The sequence below is a fragment of the Hyla sarda genome, chromosome 2 (genome assembly GCF_029499605.1).
Source record: "Hyla sarda isolate aHylSar1 chromosome 2, aHylSar1.hap1, whole genome shotgun sequence".
Taxonomy (NCBI): Eukaryota; Metazoa; Chordata; class Amphibia; order Anura; family Hylidae; genus Hyla; species Hyla sarda.
Genome location: NC_079190.1, coordinates 366,400,326 through 366,428,039, shown reverse-complemented (window position 1 = coordinate 366,428,039; position 27,714 = coordinate 366,400,326). Strand labels below are relative to the sequence as shown.

The following is a 27,714-nucleotide window of genomic DNA, read 5'->3' as shown; positions in this document are numbered from 1 at the left end:
AACGCCCACTTTCTCCTGCCGGGAGCTCACACAATGTGAGCAAGGGGAAATGTATGATAACCGAGATTTTTAAAGCTTGGAAAAAATGTTTAAGGGCAGGAGGGGTGTTAGATTATATTCCTTAACTACTCCTGAGTTAGTTTAGAAATTATGGTTTGATGACAGGTACTCTTTAAATGCCAGAATACATGACAGACATGTTTTTAAGAGGGAACAGAGAAGCGGGCTGCATCAGGCCTCTCACTTCATACTCTAATACCCTGTCAAGGACTGAAGCAATTATGAAAATGTTTACATACTTAGACTACGTTCCAACACTTTTCAGAGTTTCCTGTAAGGGTCCTAGGTTCACTGAGTTCAAATGGCTTTTAGAAGCCAATCAGTCTCTAGCAGGGAGCATTGCAGTATTCCTGAAGGAAACTTAAACTAAATAGGATGTATGCCTTACATGAAAAAAATTTGAAAAAGACAATAACTTAATGTAGACATAATATTTAAATATCTTTACAATAATAAAATAATTTTTTGATTGTTTCTTCAGCCAAAGTTGTACATTTCATGGTAAAAAGGAAAAAAATAAATAAATAAACAAACGTGAAAAAGGTACATTTTTATTTCACTATCAAAGCTAAGGATCTGAATTCCTTTAATATAATCACAAAAAGCGTCACTCTGTGTTGCTTGACTTACATAATCTAATATTTGAATTTAATGTTATTTTTTTTTCACAGGAAAATAACCAGATAAAGTATGTACAAATACACAAGGATAATACATTGTAAATTTCATTGTTGTAAAATACTGTTAAAAAAAAATGCTTAGTTTACCATAAGCCAGGATGTGAAGGCTTCCTTGCAGGCCCTAACATTCTGTAATGTGCTACTATTAATAATGACACTTCAGTGCTGATACAGAGTAAGGCAGGTGGTGAACAACTACAAAACAGACACATTTATATATCTGGGGCTGAGAATTTTTTTTTTTTTTTATCTGTTTTTGTCCCAGACAGATAGCAGCCAATTACAGCTCATTTTGAGAAATGAAAGCTGAGCTGTGATTGATCAGGATGTGTCCGAAACAAAAACCTTACACGTCTCAGAAAGAATAAAAATCTGGGCAATAGTCTTTATTTACAACAGCTTGCACAGACATGAACATTTGGTCCTATAACCATTTTGTGCATTTGACGAGAACTCAAGCAAACAAAAACAACAGGTCAGAAAGTCATGTGACCAAGCCATCAAGTGTTGCAAAGGCCAACATGTCCTTCTTGAACCTGGGAGTTATTTTCTGAAGAAGGTAAGTATTCTAAAGAAATTACACAGTCAAATAGAACAAGTAGCTGAAAACAGCGCATTGGACATCATTGTCAGTTCAAAGAAAAAGGGACATCTCTCCCCTGTTAATTATACATACTATACTGAATTATAGTGGTATAGACCCAAGGTTATTCACACAGCACAGCATGTGGTCACTACAGAACATAAATCCTTGAGATGAAGTGCAGCAATAAAAAAAAGCAAACATCTTCACATCATACTCTTTGTATAACCACTTGAAGTACAAACATCAAGGTGATTGATTTCCTTTGGGATTAGAGCTTCACAATCTGTGCAGTGTACATGTTGGCCCACACGGCTGCAGATGTGTGGAAAGTGCACACACAGTGAGAAGACCATCCATGAACGAGGTAAATGAGCGGACTTAGTGGATTTTCTGTTACAACAGTTTTGTGCAGGTGGAATGCGAGTTGCGGAGAAGACCTCCAGTGCTTCGGCCAGAAAGGCTATAAATAGAATTGACAAAAAGATGTATGAACCATGAAAAACTTTTAATACAAGATCATGGTACAAGTCATTGTTTACCAAACATAATTCCGCATTATCACTTACTGGATTACATCAGGGAACAATGCATTCTGATGCAGCCCTGGCTACTATCTTCATTGCTATCTAGTTTTTTCATCCTGTACTGATGGATTTCACGAACCAAAGTATAAAATGCATCTTCAACACCCTGAAGGGAAAGATTAAATAGAAAACTGTTAAATCAAAGTCCAAAAGAACTAGATTACAGAAATGTCAAGCACAGGAGTTCCCACACTGGACATGCAGGATACACAAGGTTACGCTCATACTTGTCTTGTTTTTGCTGATGTCTCAACAAATGGGATTCCATAACTCCTGGCTAATTCTTGGGCTTGCTTGGTGTCCACAGTCCTTGTCGGCAGATCACATTTGTTACCAACGAGTACCATAGGAACGTCATCTGAGTCTTTTACTCTTTTTATCTGCTCTCTAAAAATGAGTCAAAAAGCATCTGTAACATATGGTTGAAGGGCAGGATATTTCATGTCCAATAACTGCATGTTTTGACCCTGATCCTAAGCATACTCTGCTACAATCAGACTGCTGAAATGGCAGACACAAACACTTTACACAAACACAGTACAGGCCTGAGGCTGCCATGACAACACATTGGCTCCTTACAATGGTAAGGTTTAAAGGGGTACACCAGGGAAATACAACTTATCCCCTATCCACAGGAGATTGCTCTGGGTCTGCTATTAGCCCGGGGAGCCACCAAGAATGAAGAGGTTTCAATCCCGAGCCCTTTCCGAAGCTCTTTAACTCCCCATGACATTTATGTTATGGAGTTGTTAAAGGGTTACAGCAATTTTACAAAGAAGAAGAGGCCAAAATTCTGCCACAGCAATGAGGAAGACAACTGGTTGCAGGTTATACAATTAGAGACCAACACAATATAACTAAACTAATAACTAACAGTTGTACAGCACACTAAGTACATATCCACGACTTTGGAAGAAAGAGTAAGGCCATGTTCACATGTCGGCATTTCCGTGCTGAATTCCGCATTGGAATTCAGCATGGAGATTCCTCTGAAGCAGAGTCACTTTGAATGCAACTGGATTCTGCTGCGCTGTGTACACAGCGGAATTTCTGTGCCAGATGTTTCCAACACAGAAATTCAGTTTTCCGTGTCCGCAGAAAATGTGAACACATTAATTTTATCTGTGGACTCCGTGAGGAAAGCATTATCATCTATGAGACGGTGCATTCCTGAGCGGTACCTAGCGCCGATATAAACAGACACCTGTAGTTTGCGGAATGTCCGCACAGACATCTTCTGTGAACATGCCCTAAGTGAACTTTCATGTTAATGACCGAAAACTGACAAAAAGTATGTTAAAAAGACTGAAGGTGTGGCTTTTACAGGGGTTTTGCATGCTCAGCCAATCACTGGCTGAGGTGGGTCACCACTGTGGCCAATGATTGGCTAAGCGGGTTGTTCCTGGAAAAAAAAAAAACATCACAGGAAACACGAAAAAGCAGAGAGCAGTGGGGGGGTCAAAAGCAGTCAAAACGACAGCAGTAGGGGATTGATTTTGATATCATTAGTATGTTTAGTAAACCACAAGTCTATTTAAAAAAATTGTTGTGCCAGAATAACCCTTAAAATTAACTTTTTTTCTCTGTGCACTGTGGATGTTTCCTTCCATAGTACAGCTGTCTGTGTATTATTAAAGGGGTATTCCAGGCAAAAACTTTTTTATATATATATATATATATATATATATATATATATATATATATATTATATAATATATAATATATAATATATAATATATAATATATAATATATAATATATAATATATAATATATAATATATAATATATATATATATATATATATATATATATATATATCTCAACTGGCTCCATAAAGTTAAACAGATTTGTAAATTACTTCTATTAAAAAATCTTAATCCTTTCAGTACTTATGAGCTTCTGAAGTTAAGGTTGTTCTTTTCTGTCTAATTCCTCTCTGATGACACCTGTCTCGGGAAACGCCCAGTTTAGAAGCAAATCCCCATAGCAAACCTCTTCTAAACTGGCCGATTCCCGAGACAGGTGTCATCAGAGAGGATTTAGACAGAAAAGAACAACCTTAACTTCAGAAGCTCATAAGTACTGAAAGGATTAAGATTTTTTAATAGAAGTAATTTACAAATCTGTTTAACTTTCTGGAGCCAGTTGATAAATATAAAAAAAGTTTTTGCCTGGAATTCCCCTTCAATTACATATGGGGAGATTTATCAATCAGCCTGAAACCCAAATTGTATGGTTTTTCCCACAGCAACTAATCACAGCTCACCTTTTATATCTTAACTAGCTCTGGTAAAGTGAAAGTTGAGCTGTGATTGGTAGTTATAGGAAAAGCCAGACATTTAGGCTTTCAGGCCGATTGATACATCTAGCTTATCTATAGATGTGACTTGGATAACAATCTGACTATATTTTATTAGTAATTAATGCAAAAACTTACCTATAAGAATTTATATCTGCAAACGATTTGCTATTGTTGATTGCAAACACGCAAAGGAAGCCTTCCCCTGTGCGCATATACTGGTCGCGCATTGCACTGTATTCTTCTTGGCCTGCAGTGTCCAAGATATCAAGCAAACATGTCTCCCCATCTATTACCACCTGCTTACGGTAAGAATCCTACAAAGAACCAAAGAATTTCTATTTGAAGAAATAGATCTTACATACAATTATACCACAGGGGGAAGAAACTATAAGTTACAGCTCTTGAAAAGTAAGAATTAAAAACGAAATCGATTTGGCTGGGTTATTAAAGGGGTTGTCCGGTAAAATGTGTAAAATTTCCCCAGCTTGACTAATAAAATAAAAACTTTAGCTCACATTCCTCTGCTTTTCGCCAAGCTGCAGAGCATAGTGTCTACATCCAGTAGGGAACCGACAGCTCTCCAATCACTGGCCAAGGCAGGACACTGCTGCGGCTAGTGTTTGGCTGAGAGACGCCGTGACATCACTGACAGTCTGCTTCACCGGAGCCGTAGACGTGAAGACTGTCCGGAGAAGAGGCGCCCTGATACCGGAGCAACAGGTGAGTGGAGGAAGGGGAGTTAAAGAGTTTGTTAATTTTTTTTTAAGCAGGCTGGGGACAAAAGGGAAAAATTTTTTTTTTTTTTACCGGAAAACCCCTTTAAAAGGGGGATAAAGCTGTTTTTATAACCTTCGAAGTCACATAATTTGACAGGAAGAAATGTGATAAGAAAAAAAAAAATAAGCCAGTGACTTCCCTAACCTGAAGCAATGATGTGCAACCACGGTTATGTCAGGCTGTACATCACATGATTGCTGTGGCCCAAGAATGGCCGGCACTCTATCTCTTTAGCAAATAGACAAAGACCAACAGTGAGTTTTGGCTTTTTTCCCCCCCTTTATATTATCACATTTACAGCTGACAGATTCTTTGCCAAGTGCAAAGAGAACTCATTTTAACTTGTTTAGCATAGTTCCAGTTGAGAGTAAAAGTAGTGGCCACGCTTGTATAAATATCACTTCATGTCCTAAGCCCAGCCAAGACAACAATTGGCTGAAACGTATGATAAAAGTATTAGCAGCACTATAGTGTAATGTAGTGAACTAGGCTGGATGTAGACTATACCTCAATTGTAGGATCATATTCATCTACAAAATGGTTCTGTATAAGTTGTATAGTTAAGGCACTTTTTCCGACACCTCCAGCTCCCACCACAACCAGTTTGTATTCAGTCATTTCTGTAGAGTGGCTCCCTGGAGAGAAATAAAAAACAACAGTTCGTGTGAAGTGAAAACTATATGGCAGAAAGTAACACGTTACAAAAATGTATATAAAAAAAGTCATTCAGAAGAATTAGTGTAAAATGAATATTAAAATAATATAAAAGCAAAGTCCTTCAGAAAAGCTGCCCGAAAGCTTGGCCTCTAACCTCTCTGCTTTACTAAGGGATCTTTTATGCTGCTCTATGAAAAGATGAAGGCTAACTTTGACTTGGTCATAAATCATTTTAGAAGATCCAGACAGAGCAGCTGGCATCATATGTGAAAACATGCAGGCTGCAAAATAGAAACTGAAAAAAATTGGACATATGAGAAAAACCATTTTCTAGCACATAAGTGCAATGCAATAAAAAAAAAGTGGCAGAGAATAATATTTAGTCGTAGGAGTACGAGTTTATGGATTGTCTGCCATCTTCATTCCTCCCTTCCTTCCTTCCGGCTCTCCTAATACAACCTACATTTCCCATGATGATTAGAGATGAGCGAACTTACAGTAAATTTGATTCGTCGCGAACTTCTCGGCTCGGCAGTTGATGACTTTTCCTGCATAAATTAGTTCAGCCTTCAGGTGCTCCGGTGGGCTGGAAAAGGTGGATACAGTCCTAGAAGACTCTTTCCTAGGAATGTATCCACCTTTTCCAGCCCACCGGAGCACCTGAAGGCTGAACTAATTTATGCAGGAAAAGTCATCAACTGCCGAGCCGAGAAGTTCGTGACTAATCGAATTTACTGTAAGTTCGCTCATATCTAATGATGATCAATAACATAGAAGGGATAGATCAATAACATAGAATTTTTGACCCCTAATTCGTACCACAGAATCTCTCTGTATTGCAAGGAAATGCAGCTTCAGAGTTACAGTTTATAAGGCTGAGAAAATACATATGTCCTTCCAGTTCACATATTACAATATATATTTAAGCCAGAGGAAGGCACGCCATCCCATAAGGTGGAGAACAATTTTAGGGGAAAAATTTTATTCTGGTCTCTACAATCAGAACAAATCCCTAGATCAGTGGTCTCCAACCTGCGGACCTCCAGATGTTGCAAACCTACAACTCCCAGCATGCCCGGACAGCCGTTGGCTGTCCGGGCATGCTAGGAGTTGTAGTTTTGCAACATCTGGAGGTCCGCAGGTTGAAGACCACTGCCCTAGATTAACAATCCTAGTCCAGAATCTACTGACTACAAACGGTCATATTATTGCTCTCTAAAAATGCCTCCAGACCCCTTTTAAAGTCTTATTGAGTTCTCCATTCCTCTATTAGAGTTCCATAGTCTCACTGTTTTATGGTAAAGAACCCCCTCCTGTGCTTTTTTTTATTTTATTTTTTTTTCATATTCAAACTCAGGCTTTTATTAAAGCACAATAATACAGCAAAGGATCATCTTCCACAACCATTAGGCATACAGTGACAGTGTCAGTAGAACGGAAGTGTCCAGTAAAATGAAATAAGTCATACTGAGAGGGAAAAATGTAAACAATGTTTAGGCACTATGACATCTTCTGCGATTGGATTGGAAATGCCATCAATAGTCAACTCTACAAATGCATCATAACTATCAACAGGGGGGTAAAAAAGAAAAAAAACGGATGGGAAATGGGGGTGGGGGGGTGGGGAGAGAGGGGCAGCGCAGAGATAATACTAGAAGGACAATGCCGGGTATCCTGTGCTTTTTTTTATCTAGTTGTAGAGGATGCTCCCTTGTAATAGATACAGTACTGAGTATAAATAGATCATGGGAGAGATCTTTGGACTGCCCCCTGATATATTTATACATAGTTCCCCCCACAGAGCAACTCTAACTTCCCCTTATTATGCTGGCTGTCCATCTCTGAACCCTCTCCAGCTCCACTAACTATATATATATATATATATATATATAATTTTTTTTTTTTTTTTTGTACATTGGTGCCAAGGACTGTACACAGTATTCCATGTGTGGTCTGACTGGTGATTTGCACAGTTATAAAACTATTTCTTTGTTGTGGGCATCTATGGCCCCTTAGACGCACCCCATGATTTTATTCGCCTTGGCAGCAGCTGTCTGACACTGTTGCTACTAGGGATCGACCGATATCGTTTTTTTAGGGCCGATACCGATAATCGGTGGAGGTTGGGGCCGATAGCCGATATTCCAGTATAAGTTATCGGCTATTTATCCCCCCGCGACACCGCTGCAGATCATTGATTTAAACCCCCCCCCGACACCGCTCGGACTAGTCAGTCCTTAGTCATATGTCTCTGGCTCTCCATTAGAGATATGTGGAGGGGGCATGTTTGCCGCCACTTCGTGCATGGGTTGGCAACACGCCCTGTTCCTGGGGAGAGCAGGGGGCCCGTGCATACCTACATAAATTGTGTATCCTTGTAACCATATGGACCTACAGAAGATAAAAGGTGTCATTTTTACCGAAAAGTGCACTGCGTTGAAACAGAAACTGCTAAAAATTACTTTTTTTATTTTGTCCTACAAATAATTTAGCAAAATGGAAAAACCCTGAGTCCTTAAGGTGATAATTTGACTATGCTACACGGGCTGTAAAGTTAGTGTAGTTCATAATATAATGATTTTTGCCCAGTTGTTTATCTTCAACAGCATTCCATCAGAAGTCAGGTGTTCAGAAGGAGCCTATCTTTGCTTCAATGGGTGGAGCAACTGCTGGGTGGTAGGAAGATCATTCTGTTTTTGCAACAGCTGGAGGCACCCTGGTCAGAAAACACTGGTCTATTGCATTGAAGAGATCACAAGTGTGTTTCAATGGGTGGGGTGGCTGATGTGTGGGAGGGAGAAAAATGACCTCACACTTGCAAGCAAGGAATTATGGGATTTGTAGTTTAAAGTGAACAAACTCCAACAAGAAATACCCAGTTTACTATAAAGCTGAGGTTATCTTTTTTTGTAATCTCATAGCATAGCCATTTAGCCCCAAGACAAGCACAGATCCTTTCTAAGCAAATCCATTACTGTCTGGCAGGTACGTACTAAAATCACCTTATGGTGGATAACCCCTTTAATACAGTGACACACTGTCACAAGTCTACATGATGAAGGCACTTTCATGGGCTCTGGAAAGTTACCATAACCTGTTTCCCCCGAAAATAAGACACACCCATAAAATAAGCCGTAGCAGAATTTCTAAGCATTGCCGTAATATAAGCCATAACCCTAAAATAAGACAGTGGTAGGCATGGCTAAGTGTAACGGCGGGGAGCGGTAAAGACGGACAGCCCTTCTCATCTGCCCCATCGGGACAGCTGCTATCTCGGAGGTGACCAGAGAGGTGTCGGCACCCCCTTCAACAAGGTCGGCTCCCGCAGCACAGAGGATGACAGAAAGTGAAAGTAAAAAAAGTTTCCTCAGTGGAACAGAAAGTTTTGCTTTGTGGGTTCTCAGGGGGAAGAATAAAGCTGTGGCTGCCATTTTACTCCGCGCTGTGGGTCTCTCTCACCCAGCACCAACCAGCAACAGTCTGTGGGTCTCTCTCACCCCACACAAATACCAGGGGATAGGGGAAAGGCTTCAGCAAGCAGTCTGCTAGAGAGCCCAGAGAAATCATTGAATAAATGTTTCCAGAAGAAAATGACTTAACTGTATTTGAATAAATGTAGATTGTTGTACCATACTTATTAAAAATAAGACATCCCCTGAAAATAAGCCATAGTGTGTCTTCTTGAGGAAAAATATATATATAAAAGAGTATGTCTTATTTTTGGGGAAACAGTACATGTAAAACATTTTTGTTAGCAAGGGCAATAATTTACCCCCTTGACCCTCTGCAACTCATTTTTCCTATGAGAGATACCAAAAGAAATCAGTGTGAGGCTGGGTTCACATGACGTTTTAGGCAATACGGACCACATACAGCTGGGGGGAGCTAAAACCTTGCGCTCCCGTATCCCTGCCATATGCGGCCGGTATATAATGTATTTCTATGAGTCAACTGGAGTGAAACCCTGACTCCTGTCGGCTCATTTTTGCCCCGTATGCGGTTTTCCCACCGGACCTAAAACCGTGGTCTACCACGATTTTAAGTCCGGTGGGAAAACCGCATACGGGGCAAAAATGAGCCGACCGTAGTCAGTGTTTCACTCCAGTCTACTCATAGAAATATATTACATACGGGCCGCCTATGGGAGCGCCCGATTTTAGCTCCCCCAGCCGTATGCGGTCCGTATTGCCTAAAACGTGATGTGAACGCAGCCTAATAGAGAATGTACATGCCTAGTGGTTTCATAGCACAGCAAAATACAACCAGTGCCAAATAGTTCCCATTATTTGTCCATCCATCTGTTTATGAAAACACAATTGTAGTCATGGAGAAAATGTAACAACCAGTAAAATGAAACCACAGAAATGATTAAGTCTGCAGGCTTCCTTTTCCGTTTGACATGAACATGAACTCCTCAAGTCACACATAAAAGGGAGATTACTGGAGCGGCTTAAGGACCTTCTCCATAAAAATAGGAGCAACAGTTAACTGGGGGCCTGGGAAAGCACCTGAACTAAAGGAAGGAAGCAGCATGGAGGGAACAGAGGTTCAAAGGGATGTGCTGAGGAACAAAGAAACATTTTTGTCTGGCTAATATTCACCAAGTACAACCTTCTGCAAGTCAACATACCAACTTTTTCATGAAGTACATCTAGGTCAGTGAAATAGTAACACCAGGATAAGAACTTATTACTATACTGTACATAAGTCATAATGTTGCCTGACTATAGAGCATTTACTGCAAATTGCAAGCTTATTTAAAAGGGCTAATCCCAAAATTATCACTTATTACCATTTCACAGGACAGCATCGTACTCGGCAATCTTCAGCCGTCCCACATCGAGCTAATGGAGTGGCAGTCAAGTATGCATGCTGCCACTCCATTCTCATGATGGACCCCAACTAATAAGATACTTATGACCTATCCTCTGGAAAAATTACAAGTTATAATCTGCCGGTAACCCCTGTAACAAGATGAAGTACAAGCATCAACATAAACTGAAGCGCAGGAATTAGCCATTAAATGGGTCAACAATATCCAGATAAGTAGAGATATGGCACTCCGTTCTGCGATTCAAAAAACGCTGTTTATTCACCCATCAGTGTACAATGCAGCATTTTTAGTCCAACAATAGGACTCAAGGATGTGGAATTCGTATCGCCCGATGCCCGGGACATGCAGTTCCAGGCACCGGGCAGGTGAATTTTTCAGGCTCTTAGCCCTGCTTCGGGCAAGCAGGGCTAGACCTGAAAGCCCCCAACAAGCACGTTGGTGCTCACAGGGATGTAAGGAGTGGGCTCTGGACTTGTGCCCGCACCATGCTCTGCAGCCCCCAGCTGATTCCTGTAGCTGGGGGCCGCCGCTAATAGCCAGCATGTGGAGATCGCCGCGGGTGGCTATTAACCCTTTAGATAGCTGCTGTCAAAGCTGACAACGACGTCTAAAGGGACATGTGAATGCTCCCTGGTGGGCTAGTGGGGGATCCAATATAGAGATGGCCGGAGGGCTTACCTCTGCTTCCCTGGTGTCCGTGGCTCTGTCATTGATAGAGCCTAGTCCAACCAGGCTCTATCAATGGAACGCAGAGCACACAGATCAATGGAGTTCAATAGAAGTCTATTGATCTGTATGATGAATCTAATGATTCCTCCTAAAAGTCCCCTAAGGGACTAATAAAGTGTAAAAAAAAAAATAAAAAGGTTTAGTAAAAGTTTGAAAGACACACATTAACCCCTTCCATATTAACTTTCTCAGCATTTTCATTTTTTCCTCATCACCTTCTAAAAATCATAGCGCTTTAAATTCTGCACCTAAAATTCCATATTATGGCTTATTTTTTGCGACACCAATTCTACTTTGCAGTGACAGTCATTTTATCAAAATTCACGGCGAAGCGTAAAAAAAAAAAATTTAATTGTGCAACAGAATTGAAGACAAAATGCAATTTTGTAACTTTTGGGGGCTCCCGTTTCTACGCAGTGCATTTATCGGTAAAAATGACATCTTATCTTTATACTGTAGGTCCATACGGTTAAAATGATACCCTACTTATATGGGTTTGATTTTGTATTACTTCTGAAAAAAAAAAATAAAAAAAAAAACACTACATGCAGGAAAATGTATACGTTTAAAATTGTCATCTTCTGACCCCTATAACTCTTATTTTTCCGCGTACCGGCCGGTATGAGGGCTCATTTTTTGCACCGTGATCTGAAGTTTTCATCTGTATCATATTTATATTGATCAGACTTTTTGATCGCTTTTTATTCATTTTTTCATGATGTAAAAAGTGACCCAAAAATAAGCTATTTTGGACTTTGGAATTTTTTTGCGCGTACGCCATTGACCGTGTGGTTTAATGAATAATATATTTTTATAGGTCGAACATTTCTGCACATGGCGATACCATATGTTTATTTACACAGTTTTTTTTTTTATGGGGAAAGGGGTTAAATGATCTTTATTAACTTTTATTTATTTATTATTATTTTTTTTTTTACACTTTTTTTTTGCAGTGTAATAGCCCCCCTAGTGGCTATTACACTGCACATACCGATCTCATACACAGATCATTGCTGTGCATTGACACGGCAAAGATCAGTGTTATCGGCGGTTGATTGCTCAAGTCTGGATTTCAGGCTTGAAGCAATCAATCGCCGATCGGACACGACGGAGGCAGGTAAGGGGACCTCCGCTCGCGTTCTAGCTGATCGGGAAATTGCGATTTCACCGCGATGGTCCCAATCAGCCCGACTGAGCTGTTGGGAAGCTTTTACCGTACTTTCATTTTAAAATGCAGCGATCAACTTTGAACGCCACATCTAATGGGTTAATAGCACGTGGCAAAATGATCGATGCCGAAAGCTATTAGCCTAGAATCCTGACTGTCAACGGTGTGACCCCACGTTATATACCGGGATCGGGCGCAGGGCATACAGGTAATGTAAAAAGGGCGTACAAGTACATGTAAACATAATAAAAAATAAACATATTTGGTATCGCTGCCTGCGTAATTGTATGAACTATTAAACTATTAAAATATAACATTATGTATCCCGTACGGTAAATGATGTAAATGTAAAAAAAAAACAAAAAAAAAAACTGAATTGCTATTTTTCTTTTAGATCCCAGAAAAAAAAAAGAAGTTAAAAGTGATTAAAAAGTCAGATCAATACCAAAATGGTACCGATACAGAAAACAGATTATGGTGCGAAAGAAAAAAAGAAAGAAAAAATTATATGTATAATATATAGCTCTATCTACAGGGGTCAGAAAATGGCAATAAAAGTTCTGAATTTTTTGTTTAAATTAGTGAAACATGACGGAAACTATACAAATCTGGTAATGCTGTAACCAGGCCGGCCTAAAGTATGAAAATAACCTGTTAGCTCAGCCACAAGGCAAAAGGTGTAGAAAAGAAAACCACCAAATTTGCTAAATTATCTTTTACTATTTCAATTTCACCAATTTTTGTTTTTGTTTCGGAGCATATGTTTTGAAAAATTAAAAAGGTATCATTATAGTAGTTAGTTATTATAGGCCAAGGAGTAAAAAATAAAATAAATAAATAAAAATAATTAAAAAAAAAAAATAATAAATGTAAAAAGTTAAAATTGAGGTGACGGCTGCAGTGAAGTCCCGACTCAGCCGGCGATAGGCTGAGCGGCAGTGTGAGAACGCTTCAAGACACACAATTCTTCACTACACCGTCACCTGCTGCCGGGGCCGAAAACGTCACACTGCAGCTCAGCCCATCACCGGCCGAATAGGGACTTTACTGCAGCCAGTGATTGGCTGAGTTAGGTATGACTCGCCGACCACTGACAACCAGGAAGAGGATTGCAGCGGAGACTGGAGCGGGTCACCGGAGGCACCGGGGGAGCGAAGGAAGGTATGTATCTATTTTTTTTTTTACTGCCGGCAGTATGGGGGACAATTTTTGTATTCTGGAGTTCTCCTTTAAGATCTGTCTATTAATGCAGGTACTACAGCTCCCAGCATAGAGCAGAGTGTGCTCCATGTTGGGAGTAGTAGTACCTGCAGCGAAGGAAAGATTACAGTGGATGTCACTCCTGACACCCGCTGTGAAGATGGAATGCAGGTAGAGTCAGCTCCCACTGGGCGCGGTGCACTGGTGCTCTTTCAGAACTCATAAGTCATGATAAGCTGGCACTCATAAGATCTTCATAGCTTTATTACTGACAGGTAAAACATAACTGTGTAAAATTCACATAAAAACCAGTAGCTGGAAAAACAATGTAGTTAACGTGTTTCAGATCAGCTGATCCCTTAACAAAACCTTAGGTTTCGTTAAAGGATCAGTTGGTCTGGAACTCGTAAACTACATCATGTTTTTTCCAGCTACTGTTTTTTATGTGAATATTGCACAGTTGTTATACTGTGCCTGTCCACAATAAAGCTTTGAAGACCTTATGAGGGCCGGATTATGATGACTTCTTCAACTGTATAGAATATGTTTCTATAGAATTCACTGTATGAAAAAAGAATCAAAGGACCGACAGATCACTGTACTTGTATCCAATGTGGAGACAGAAGTGCTTACTTATATAGCTGTAAGTAGTTTTACAGAAGCCAGGCACAATATTCTATCCATCATTGTATTGTACTGATGTCACTGCAGTGGGGCACACCCTTGTAACATTTCCTATCTAAGAACTTGTCCAATTTTACATAAAAGGCATCCCAAAAGTGATTCCAATAGCAAAAAAAAAAAAAAAACAGGAAACTGAACATCTCATTCAAAATTTATGCTCAGTATCCTACTCACCAACCATCATGTATATTGATATGTAACCAGAGATGTAATTTGTAGTTTCAGGGCCCTGTGTCTACTGTGCACCATTTATAATACTGGTGTTGTCTTATGGGGCAGAGGTGCCTTTTGGCCCCCTTAGGCACCAGAGACCCAATGAGACTGCTACCTCTGCGCCTCATTATGTAACATTTAAAAGGGGTACTCCGGTGGAAAACTTTTTTTTTAATCAACTGGTGTCAGAAACTTAAACAGATGTTTAAATTACTTCTATTTAAAAATTTTAATCCTTCGAGTACTTATCAGCTGCTGTACGCTACAGAGAAAGTTCTTTTCTTTTTGAATTTCTTTTCTGTCTGACCACAGTGCTCTCTGCTGACACCTCTGTCCATGTCAGGAACTGTCCAGAGCAGGATAGGTTTGCTATGGGGCTTTTCTCCTGCTCTGGACAGTTCCTGACATGGACAGAGGTGTCAGCAGAGAGCATGGTGGTCAGGCAGAAAAGAAATTCAAAAAGAAAAGAACTTCCTCTATATCATACAGCAGCTGATAAGTACTGGAAGGAATACGATATTTAAATAGAAGTAAAAAGGGAATGGGAACTCAAGCCAAAAAATTTAATTCTAGTGTGACCAAATCTCCATGTCATACTGTTCAACTCAATATGAAGCAAATTTTGTGCATGCCTCTGCTGGATCCATTGATTTCGTACTTCGTGTTTAAGTGACTACTTTTGTTAGCATATACTGCTCTTTTGCAGACCTTAAAAGCATGGTCTTGAGTCCCTTTAAGCAATTTACGACCAGGTTTCCCTACATATTACAGCTTATTGTCTAAGGCTAGAGTTACATATATCCAGCTCCGGTGAAACTGGGTGAAAATTGCTACAACTGAGGCTGGAAGTGCATTAGTTGTGCACCCTCACTTATATTTGCCCCCCGTCACTTATAATTTGCCCGTCCATCCATACAGCGCTCACCTTTCCCACACGCTGCTACGTTCTTGTACTGTGAGTGAGAGCCGGTGTGATGATGTGATGTCCTCACGCCGGCCTGCCGTGGATGGCGTCCCCGCGGCTCTCACTCCCACTGCAAGAATGAAGCAGCGTGAGAAAGGTGAGGGAGTGGAGGAGCGGGACAGCTGACCGCTCCCGCTCCACCATGCTGTCAGCTGTCAGGCAATTGCCCCGTTGGGTGTCGTATTTGCAAAGGGTTAATCTAAACTAGATTGCTCCGCACGGCAAAACAGAGCGTGCGCACAAATTCGGCCTGAAGTTCAGGGCTGGGACTGAAGTCCCACGATTCGTACGCACGCCTTGTTTTGTGCATTATCGGCAGGTTAGAAGCAGATACCGATAACGGCAAAAAACGTGAATATCGGCCGTGCCGATAATCGGTCAATCCCTAGAACATATGTGTTATCGCCGCATGCGTAAATATCTGAACTATTAAAATGTAATGTCAATGATACCGTATGGTGAACGGCGTGAACGTGAACATTTTTTTTATAAAGTCCAAAATTTTATAACATTTTATAATTTAAAAAAAGCGCAACAGTAATAGAAATGTAATCATGGGTATCATTTTAATCATATTGACCCAAAGAATAAAGAACAAGTCATTTTTACCGTAAATTGTACGGCGTGAATACGAAAATTTCCAAGATTAGCAAAATTGCAGATCTCTTTTTAATTTCCTCACACAAATAGTATTTTTTGGGTAGAGTGAGTGATGGCTTTACAATGGACAACTGGTTGCACAAAAAACAAGCCCTCATACTAGTGTGTGGATGAAAATGTAGAAGAGTTATGATTTTTTGAAGGCGAGGAGGAAAAAAAAACAAAAACGTAAAAATAAAATAGTCTGAGTCCTTAAGGCCAAAATGTCTAGGTCCTTAAGGGGTTAAGGGTACAATCCCATGTACCACTAAATCTGCTGCTGCAGCGGGAAATATGCTGCATAATCCTGGATTACCATCCACACAGGGCTATTCGGCAGCAGCCTTACGTGTGCAGTGAGATCTGGAGGTGGGGCTGTGTGTCACAGTTACGCCGGTGTGCGTCCCCGCCTCCAAAACTCACTGCACACACAGGGCTGCCACCAGAAAGCCCTGTGTGTATGGTGATCAGAGATTACGCATCGTATTTCCAGTTGCAGAAGCAGATTTTGCACAGAGTGAAATACATGGGAACATACCCTTATTGAGCCAGGAAGTTCTCTCCATGGTTTAAAACTACAGTGGTCCCTCAACATACGATGGTAATTCGTTCCAAACGACCCATCGTTTGTCGAATCCATCGTATGTTGAGGGATCCGTGCAATGTAAAGTATAGGAAGCTGTACTCACCTGTCCCCGTCGCTCCGGACCAGGTCCTCACCGCTCCCGATGCTGTCCCGCTGCTCCGGTGTCTTCTTCACGATCCTCCGGCTTCTTCCGCATCTTCTGCAGGGTCCGGGCCTCGCTTTCTGGTGACGTTATTACACTGCTCCGCTGGGGTGGCGTGCGTAGTGACGTAATAACAACGCCAGAAAGCGAGGCCCGGACCCTGGAGAAGATGCGCAAGACACCGGAGGATCGCGAAGTGGACCCGGAGCAGCGGGAATAGGTAAGCGAACCTGCCAGGGATGCTTAAACTGCTATCCGACAGCAGCTTTAGCATTTTGCGCTGTCGGATAGCAGTTAATGCGATGGCCCCAACATATAAAGGCATCGTATGTCGATGCTGACATCGACATGCGATGGCCTCTGAGAGGCCATCGTATGTCAATTTTATCATATGTTGGGACCATCGTAGGTCGGGGGGTTACTGTATTGCTCATTCTCTCTTTTTAAAGGGGGTGGGGCCAGAGCTGTGCTGCTTGCCAGCAGTATTCACACTTGAACATCCTTCCCCTACTTGTCTAGCCAGACAAAGGACAGCACCTATTCCTTGCTGCTATGCTATGCCTTTGTGCTGGTGAAAGTGTACTGAAAAGCACAGGCTATCACTGTGCTGGGAAGTGATTTACAGTACAGCAGTATAAATGGCATAGGAGAAGGGAATTATTGATGCATTTGCCTTTTAAAGTGCAGTCGCGGTGCGGGCGGTGCATTATCTGCTTATCGGCAAGGTAATTGCCGATACTGATAATGCCCAAAATCGTGATTATCGGCCGATAATATCGGCCATACCGATAATCGGTCGATCCCTACTAGGCACTCTCCCCTACATAAAGCTAGCCAAACCTCCCTGCTAGGGCTGGGCAGTATGACCAAATGTGTGTATCACCGTATTTTTTTTACTTTTGGCGGTTCCACTGTATATAACTATATTTCCTAGACCCCCCCCCCCCCCCCCATATTAATCAGCCCACATCCCCATCGGGGTAAATACTCACATATCACCCGCAAGCGCTGCCCTCCTCATCCTGTTTGTTTTGGCCGCCGTAGCTGGCACTCTATACAGTGCGGTATCCCTATGCCTGGGCTGCAAAAGGTAAACAAAATAAACTTTAACGCACCTACGTCGGCCTTAAGCTGGGGACGGGAAAGTCAGACATCTGTCAGCCTATCACCAGCCGCAGCGATGTTCTGCCTCGGCCGGTGATAGGCCGAGCCCACTGTCATGTAAGAAGCCGGCTTCTTACATGACAGTGGGCTCAGCCTATCACTGGCCAAGGCGGAACATCGCTGCGGCCGGTTATAGGCCGACGTCTGACGCAGGTTGGAGACCACTGGTATAGAGTGTTAGCGCCGGCGGCCGCAACAAACAGGACGAGGAGGGCAGCACATGCAGGGGACATTTGAGTAGTACCCTGATGGGGACAGCGCTCGCAGGTCACATAGGATTAGTTCCCCGATGGGGACAGCCCAGCACTAGGCTGATTCATTCATTCCCGAGGGGGAGGGGCCAAACCGGTATTGCGGCATGGGTTAAAATTCATATCGTGCAGCACAAAAATTTCGGTATTCGGTATGAACCAGTACACTGCCTAGCCCCACTCCCTTCCACTTCCTACTGGCCAAGATTTGAGGGCTTTTTTCTGTAGTAAGAAATTTTTTTTTGTAAATTAAGTTATCTACTAATATGTTAGGAATATACACTATCACATGGAGGGAAGTAGTTTGAAATGACAGTGCCCATTTAAACAGTACAGCTGTCTCTATTCAGTTAGGCTTTATGATTATGCACAAACCTACTGCAAACTAGGGATCGACCGATATCGGTTTTTTAGGGCCGATACAGATAATCGGTGCAGGTTAGGGCCGATAGCCGATAACTTATACCGATATTCCGGTATAAGTTATCGGCTATTTAACCCCCTGCGACACCGCTGCAGATCATTGATTTAAAGTGGGCGCTTTAAATCAATGATCTGCAGTGGCTTTTGCGGGGCCATAGGCCGCCGCTGCCACCACCCGCTTCTCTCCCCTACCTGCCAGGGTGCTCCGGGCCATCCATTCATCGTTCCTGTAGTGTCCGGGGGCGTTCCGGGTGGAGGGTGGTCCGGTCCGGGCTGTCCTTCTCCGGCGGGCCTCTTCTCCACTCCGGGCAGGCTCCGGCCTAGTACGCTGCATAGACGTCGCTGCGCAGTGACGCCCGTGCGCAGCGACGCACCTGACGTCACCGTGTAGCGGCGTCTATGCAGCGTACTAGGCCGGAGCCTGCCCGGAGTGGAGAAGAAGACCGTGGGAGAAGAAGGACAGCCCGGACCGGACCACCCTCCACCCGGAACGCCCCCGGACACTACATGAAGGAAGGATGGCCTGGACCACCCCCATTACGGGTAAGTTAAATTTTTTTATTCACTCGGAGGGTGGGGGAGGGGCCTGACCGGTATAGCGGTATGGGAAAAAATCCATACCGGTATACCGCCTAGCATCACGGTGGGGGGTGCGACGTGATGCGGTGGGTCGGAGGTGCCGTGCGGCGGGTCGAGGGGGTGGCGGTCGCGGTGCGGTGGGGGCATTATCGGCAAGATAATTGCCGATACCGATAATGCCCAAAATAGTGATTATCGGCCGATAACATCGGCTATACCGATAATCGGTCGATCCCTACTGCAAACACACACACACACACACACACATATATATATGTCACCCAAAATTACATTGAAAAGTTCCACTCTGCATATTGTATAGTGGACTGAGAAGACCACCCCCTATAAAGATTTTCAAAGAGCTGTGTGGATCCGGCACATGCAGGACAAGGGTATTGTGTAGGAGTGCGGACTGGTGTCGCTGCAGGTAAGGCACAGGTGTGGACATCGGTGGTGCACCTCAATGTTAGTAACGTCACATCCAATAAGAAAGAGTCATAAAGAGATTGCACTCACCATCCACTGACTTTATTCACTGTAGTAAAGACATATAAAGGCGGAGGCAGGGGCACACCGATGTGCTCCTGCCTCCGCCTTTATATGCCTGTACTCCAGTGAATAAAGTCTGTGGATGGTGAGTGCAATCTCTTCTGGACTCTTTCTTATTGGTCCTTTTTTGGAGAGGTTTTACCGTTACTGCTGACATCCACCAAGCTTCTTTACTTATATCTATACCTTCACAAAACAGAGCAATAAATCATTTCTGTGTGACAACTGCAGCATTAGGCTGGTAAGTGCAGGGATCAGACTACAGTTTCTTCCAGGATCTCATATGACAACCTCCCTGTACATTTACTTGTCGTTACTCATCCTCCCTGCTGAGTCCAAGTAACAACAGAGAGCTTCTTTAACTCTGCCCTCAAGCATGACTTTTCTGGGAAGGGCCTATTCTCCGCAGAGTGATGACATCAGCATTCTATGACGCCTTTAGGGTAGGGTTACACACAATGTATAAACAGCATCTTTTACGCTGCGCAAAATCTACTGTGCAGTGGGAAAAACGCTGTGTATGCTTCTGTTAGCTGACACACGCGGTTACCTGGTGGCAGCTCTGTGTGTTCAGTGAAGTCTTGAGACGGGGCCTAGTGGCAACGTTACTGTGACATGCGGCCGTGCCTTCAAACCTCACTGAACACACAGGGCTGCCGCCGGGTAGCCGCGCGAGTTGGCTAACAGAAGCATACACAGCGTATTTCCCGCTGCACATCAAAATTTGGACAGTGTGAAATATGCTACGTATACGTTGTGTGTAACTTTACCCTTAACATCATTACACATATTCATGTTTTAGCCAGTCTAAGGCAAAAACTGAAATCTGTGGCAAAGTCTACATTTCCACCAAATCTGCACGTGTTGCATAGATTCTGTAAGAACTACGGCAGAACTGCGGAGAAAAGCATTAGCATGCTGTTCTCCTCACCTGTCAGTTGCTGGGGCATGAGGCTCCAGGGACCTGACAGTTTCCCATTAATTTGTGGAATAAAACAATGCACTGGGGTGTTTTAGTGGAATTTTTATTAATATGTAGCATATTCTGAGTATGACATTTTCTTATAGGTTTTTCTACAGAAAAACAAAAAAAATGCTTTGCAATAAAAAATTTAAAAAAATAGCACGAGGAGTCAGGCTAAAGTGATGTAACAGGCCAGTGTATCAGGAAGAAGGTGGGGCCTGGGTCCATTATATCCCACTGCCAAAGCGGGACATCACTTTAGCCTGTGATTAGCTGACCTGTGTGTCGGGTTGGGTACCAAAAGCAAGAAGACTGGGCCCAGAGGTCGGAAAAAGGTAAGTCAAAGTTAAATATTTTTATTCAGGCAGCCTAGGTATAAATAGGAAAAATACTAAATTTCCCATTAACCTCTGCAGGTCAGTATGATTACAGTGACACCCAAATTTTATAATTTGTTATGTTTTACTACTTTTTTTTTTTTAAATACATTTATTTTGTCTATAGAGCAGTACGATGGCTCATTTTTGGCACTGATTTGTATTTTTTTTTTACCTGAACCATTTTGGGGTCTATGGGATTTTTCTATGATTACTTTTTATTACATATTTCTCAGCTATGATATGAACAAAAATTAGTATTTCTATTACTTATTCTAGTTTATGTCATTTGCTGTGCACAATCAATATTTTTATATTTTGTTATTACACAGGATAGGGGATAAGTATCTGATCGCGAGGGGTCTTACTGCTGAGACTCCCCGCAATCTAAAGCCTATCCCCTATCCTATAGATAGGGTACGGTGTCCATATTAGGACATAATCAGGCGTCAGCCAAATAGCCATCATTCTGCCTCCCTCATCCTAAAAATCCGTCCTCCATCAGAGTAATCTCGCCTCCTCCGTCATACATCATGTTAAAGGGGTATTCCAGGAATTTTTTTTTATTTGACTATGCTACAGGGGCTGTAAAGTTAGTGTAGTTCATAATATAGAGTCCGTACCTGTGTGTGACGGTTTTCTCACAATTCTTATGCGACTTCCACCCCAATATTTATTATAAGCAGCATACAAAATGAATTGTCTCAGATTTTTCCCAGGTTGCAATGCGGCCAAGACCTGACTCACTAGTCAGCTGATGACAGGGAGCCTGTCTGCTTCAATGGGTGGAGGGATTGCTTGGTGGGAGAGAGATTAATCTGTAACTAATGCAACAGCTGTAGGCACCCTGATTGAAATCCACAGGTCTTTTGAATGGATGCAGCTCATTTATGTTTCAATGGGTGGGGTGGCTGATTTGTGGGAGTGAGGAAAATGGAATTCATAGGCAAACAAAAAAAAAAAAAAAAAAAAACAGGAAATACCAGTTCACAAAAAGCTAGCCACAGTATTATAGTAATCTCACAACATAGCCATTTAGCCCCAAGACAAGCGCAGATCCTCCTAAGCATGTCCATTACTGTCTGCCAGGTACATACTAAAATCACCTTATGGTGGATAACCCCTTTAACCTTGTCATCCCAAATCTCTCTCCTCCTTCAGACATAAACCAAATCCTCCTACATTCTTACACCCTCAGCTTAACCTCCCTCATCCTTCAAACCTCAGAAAAACCTCCGTCATGCCTCAGACATCAGCCGTTAAAGTTTTCCAGCCTCCCAACACTAACTGCGTAGCGGAGGAAAGCAGCGCATGCACTCTGAGCGGTACGGATAAATGCACATGCGCAGGGCTACACTCCTAATGCTGCCTCTTTTAACCCTACGCTGTCAGCGGAGTGCTATGTATGCGCTCTCAGTTTTCTACAAATCGAGGAAAACTTTACATCAATGGCTGTTCGTCTGGGGTGTTACCGAGGTTTGTCTGGGGTGTGACAGAGGTTAAGCTGAGGGTGTAAGAATGTGGGAGGATTTTGTTTAAGTCTGAAGGAGGAGAGATTACTCTGATGGAGGACAGATTTTGAGGATTATGGAGGAGGAATGATGGCTATTTGGCTGACGCCCGATGATGTCATAATACGGACACTGTAATAGGAGATTAGATCATTTTCACAGGACAACCCCTTTAATAACTTGGACACTTCCACTTGCTCAGCACTAAACATGTTTATTTTCTTTGGTTTACGTTCTTATTTTAAAAATGGTAATAGGGGGTCATATAATTATAATTTTATAAAAAACTTTTTAGTTTCCCACACAATCATTTGCGCAACAGTGAACCGTCAAATTGGCCTGAGGCAAGCTTTGGCAGGCACAATTGAGTACAGGAACCATTTTTAGCATTTATTACCGTATACATTTCATGTATAACAAAGAAACATAGAATGTGTCGGCAGATAAGAACCATTTGGCCCATCTAGTCTGCCCAATAATATGAATACTATGAATAGTCCCTGGCCCTATCTTATGTGAAGGATAGCCTTATGCATATCTCTATCTTATATGGAGGATAGCCTTATGCTTATCCCATGCATGTTTAAACTCCTTCACTGTATTTGCAGCGACCACTTCTGCAGGAAGGCTATTCCATGCATCCACTACTCTCTCAGTAAAATAATACTTCCTGATATTACTTTTAAACCTTTGCCCCTCTAATTTAAAACTATGTCCTCTTGCGGTAGTTTTGTTTCTTTTAAATATGCTCTCCTCCTTTACCGTGTTGATTCCCTTTATGTATTTAAAGGTTTCTATTGTATCACCTCTGTCTCTTCTTTCTTCCAAGCTATACATGTTAAGGTCCTTTAACCTTTCCTGGTAAGTTTTATCCTGCAATCAATGTACTAGTTTAGTAGCTCTTCTCTGAATTCTCTCTAGAGAATCTATATCCTTTTGGAGATACGGCCTCCAGTACTGCGCACAATACTCCAAGTGAGGTCTCATCAGTGTTCTGTACAGCGGCATGAGCACTTCTCTCTTTCTACTGCTTATACCTCCCCCTATACAAGCATTCTTCTAGCGTTTCCTGATGCTCTATTACATTGTCTTCCTACCTTTAAGTCTTCTGTAATGATTACTCCTAAATCCCTCTCCTCAGATACTGAGGTCAGGGCTGTGTCAAATAATCTATATTCTGCCTGAGGGTTTTTACGCCCCAGGTGTATTATCTTGCACTTATTCACATTAAATTTCAGTTGCCAGAGTTCTGACCATTCTTCTAGTTTGCCTAAATCCTTTTCCATTTGGCGGATCTCTCCAGGAACATCAACCCTGTTACATATCTTTGTGTCATCAGCAAAAAGACACACCTTACCATCGAGACCTTCTGTAATATCGCTAATGAAGATATTAAAACAATATTGGTCCCAGTAGAGATCCCTGAGGTACCCCACTGGTAACAAGACCTTGCTCTGAATATTCTCCATTGACTACAATCCTCTGTTGTCTGTTACTCAGCCACTGCCTAATCCACTCAACAATATGGGAGTCCAAGCTCAATGACTGTAGTTTATTGATAAGTCTATGTGGGACAGTGTCAAAAGCCTTACTAAAATCTAGATATGCGATGTCTACTGCCCCTCCGCCATTTATTATTTTAGTCATATTATTAACTAATATGTTAAATCGAGAACACAAATGCAGTGTGTATCCAGCCTACTGGCACCACAGGATTTCTGAGTATGGTGGCTGTAACATGGATTTTGTATTCCAGGAGGAAATACCTGAAGGCTACATACACATAATTGTTGCTTTCATTTTGGTCAAAATCAGGAGTGGTAGAGAGCTGGAGAAAAACTTCTGCAAAGAGGTGCACTTTTTTGTGTTTCCCACCTTCTCCAGGTTTATAGTACACATAGGAGAATCTAAACCTATAGCAATAAACAAGCCCATGCCTATAGAAGAGTATGTTTTATTTTTCTTCCCGGGAGCCTTTTTTCCCTTCTACGCAGCAGCAGCTAAGATGACAAAAGCTGTAAAGAAAACACATATTCCCCGCAGCCGCTTGGCTTTATTTCTAGAATGTATCACTTTTAAAAAGAAGGCTGTTTCAACAAATCCATATATGTCTGAGATATGCAATTATAGGTTTTCATATCGATGTCCCATGCTTAAAGCAATCCAACCATACGGGTCCCCACTTAACAGACACAGGTCATAGGACTGCTTGGTCAGGTTTATTCTGGCCCTATTAGATTGCCTGAGCTGTAAATAAGAATTGATCTTGCAGACTGGAGGGGAGGGACATAAACAATCCCTAGATGGTTTGTGCAGCCCTTTGCTGTCGTATCTCATCCCCTGCATGTCCCCTATTACAGAGGGACATGCACCAAAGACCCGATCAGCTGAAGAACAAGCATTTGCTCATTTTCTGGCTGATCCATGATCCCATTTCAGAGGGCGTTATCGGCCTCTTCAGATACAATTCCAATAATCGCCCTGGGTTTTAGGGCCCTTTCTGTGTCAGGCACTTCAGTGAAGAAACCATAGTGACCTTCCATTATGCTGTTCAGTGAGGGGTCCTACAAGTTAGTCCCTTACAATAAACACTGATGGTCTACCCTACCAATGTGCTATCAATGTTAAAGGGTATGTTCATACGGTGGAAAGTCTGTTTTCCGTGCAGACATTCTTACTGCACATTTTACACCGTATGAACATGGTCAGAGTTAAGAAAACCTCTTTAACTTCTTCAGGAAGCCGGGCGTATGCATACACCCTGCATCCCGAGTCCTTAAGGACGTGGGGCGTATGCATACGCCCGTGGGAATTCTGGTCCCCGCCGTTAGCTGGTTGGGGACCGGGATGCCTGCTGAAATCATTCTGTCCTGTCCTGAGACCCCCCCCCCCCCCCCCATGTCGGCGATCGCAGAAAATCGCATGTCAATTCAGACATGCGATTTTCTGCTATTCCGTGCTGATCGGGTTTCTGGTGACCTAATCACCCGGAAAATAGGGATGATCGGAGCTGTCAGTGACACCCCGATCATCCTGAGGGATGTTGCAGTGCTGCGATCTCCTCCTATCCCCTGCCATTGGTCAGAACTGATTCTGACCAATGGCAGCGCAGGACAGTGGGTTGCTATGGCAACCCCGTCCTGCCCACCCCTGGATGTCGTGGGGAACGTGTGGAGAAGATGGAGGCCGGTACCTGGAGGAGAAGATGCGTGGGGACCGCAGATCGTCACTGGAGACAGGCGCAGGTAGGGAATCGACGGCGGTGGCGGGGGGGGGGGGGGGGAATGGGAAGGAAGGGGGCAGTAAGCTATATTTACTGCTGTCCTTCCTAGTGAGTGCCAAACTGCAACTCCCAGCATGCCCAGACAGCCAAAGGCTGTCTGGGCATGCTGGGAGTTGTAGTTTTGCAACATCTGGAGGGTCACAGTTTGGAGACCACTGTTACAGTGGTGCCAAAACGGTAGCCCTCCAGATGTTGCCAAACTACAACTCAGCATGCCTAGACTGCCCAGGCTGGGAGTTGTAGTTCTGTAACATCTGTCCCTTCATATTTTGCAATTTTTGTGACATTTTTGAAAATTGCTGCTCTACTTTGAAGCCCTCTAATTTTTTCCAAAAGTAAAAATATGTCCATTTTATGATGCCAGCACCAACGGCTGTCCGGGCATGCTGGGAGTTGTAGTTTTGCAACAGCTGAAGACGTTGGCAGTCCAGGCATGCTGGGAGTTGTAGTTTTGCAACAGCTGAATGTACTCTGGTTGGGAAACACTGGTGCAACATTCCGGGAGTTGGAGGATTGGTTGGATAAATACCGGTCATTGCATTGCCGGTCATTTTAATATAAGAATAACGACAGGATCGCTAAAATACCAGCCAGGTGACCACCCTAGACTGGATACATGTAACCAATCCTGTGCAGAGGTGATCCATTTTAATCTTGGGGTTACCCTACTATCGCCCTTTTGGCCTCATGTTTTGCTGGTGATGAATAGGACTATTTCCTGAACATATACATACACAGGGATTTTACCCACTGTCCCCACCTGCTGTACACCCCGAACCTCCAGTCGCTGTGGAGACTCGTACAGCTCCCAACAGCTGTATTCTGGGCGCTAGTGGATTTCAGATGAGAGTCCCCTTTAAGGGCAGCGCTATCCTAACAGAGGCGAGGCTGGAGTACAAGTGACTAAAGCTGCCGGTACTCACCCTCCTGCACCGCGTAGCGCCGTTTCTTTCCCGGTCCATGCACCGGTCACTTTGTCCCTAGCGCCCAGCCTTCCTGGCTCCTTACCCGGAGCGACCACTCTATTTGGGCGCACCCTGCACCCCTCCTCCCTTAGTAGCCGCTTCCGCGTCCTCCGCTCCAACACTCGCGAGATCTCCGCCCTCCACACCTAGCCCGCCAAGCGCCCCCATCCTGGCTCCAGCGGTGATAACGGGGTGTACCGACATTACCGCACGGGAGGTGGTCGGCTCTCACACCTCGGCCTGTGGGGAATGCGGAGCCGCTTGGTTCTGTACAGAATTCCAGGATAACGAATCTGTACGGGCATTACCATGAGGAAATGGTGACTGCCGCGTATTTTACCTTCTAACCGCGCCTGTTGTGTTTTTTGGCCTTTGATGGGGTGGTATGCATTGGCATGGCTTTTCTTACTGTATAGCGGTGTTTCCCAACCAGGGTGCCTCCAGCTGTTGCAAAACTACAACTCCTAGCATGCCCGGACAGCCGTTGGCTGTCCGGGCATGCTGGGAGTTGTAGTTTTGCAACAGCTGGAGGCACTCTGATTGGGAAACACTGCTGTATAGGGTACACAGTATACTTGTGTATGTCACCAAACACAGTGTGAAGTTGCTGCAAATACAAGGCAGAAATCTATTCACACAGCCGTCTGCCCCCGTAAATTTACGCCTGTTCTGCTATGTTTGCTATTTTTTTAACCCCTTAAGGACCCAGCCAATTTTCACTGTAGGACCCGGCCATTTTTTGCACATCTGACCACTGTCACTTTAAGCATTAATAACTCTGGGATGCTTTTACCTTTCATTCTGATTCCGAGAGAGTTTTTTCGTGACATATTCTACTTTGTT

At 42.9% G+C, this 27,714-nt stretch overlaps 1 protein-coding gene across 1 annotated transcript; it reads right to left on the bottom strand.

Annotated features, from left to right (window-relative positions):
* Nucleotides 1-527: 527 nt before the first annotated feature.
* NRAS (NRAS proto-oncogene, GTPase) lies at nucleotides 528-26,844 on the bottom strand. Its single transcript, XM_056558375.1, has 6 exons — nucleotides 26,830-26,844; nucleotides 5,497-5,624; nucleotides 4,348-4,526; nucleotides 2,138-2,297; nucleotides 1,893-2,016; nucleotides 528-1,786 (listed from the first exon to the last, which is right to left on the bottom strand). The coding sequence occupies exons 2-5, from the start codon at nucleotides 5,605-5,607 to the stop codon at nucleotides 1,897-1,899; spliced, it is 570 nt and encodes a 189-aa protein (XP_056414350.1). The 5' UTR covers nucleotides 5,608-5,624; nucleotides 26,830-26,844; the 3' UTR covers nucleotides 528-1,786; nucleotides 1,893-1,896.
* Nucleotides 26,845-27,714: the final 870 nt, after the last annotated feature.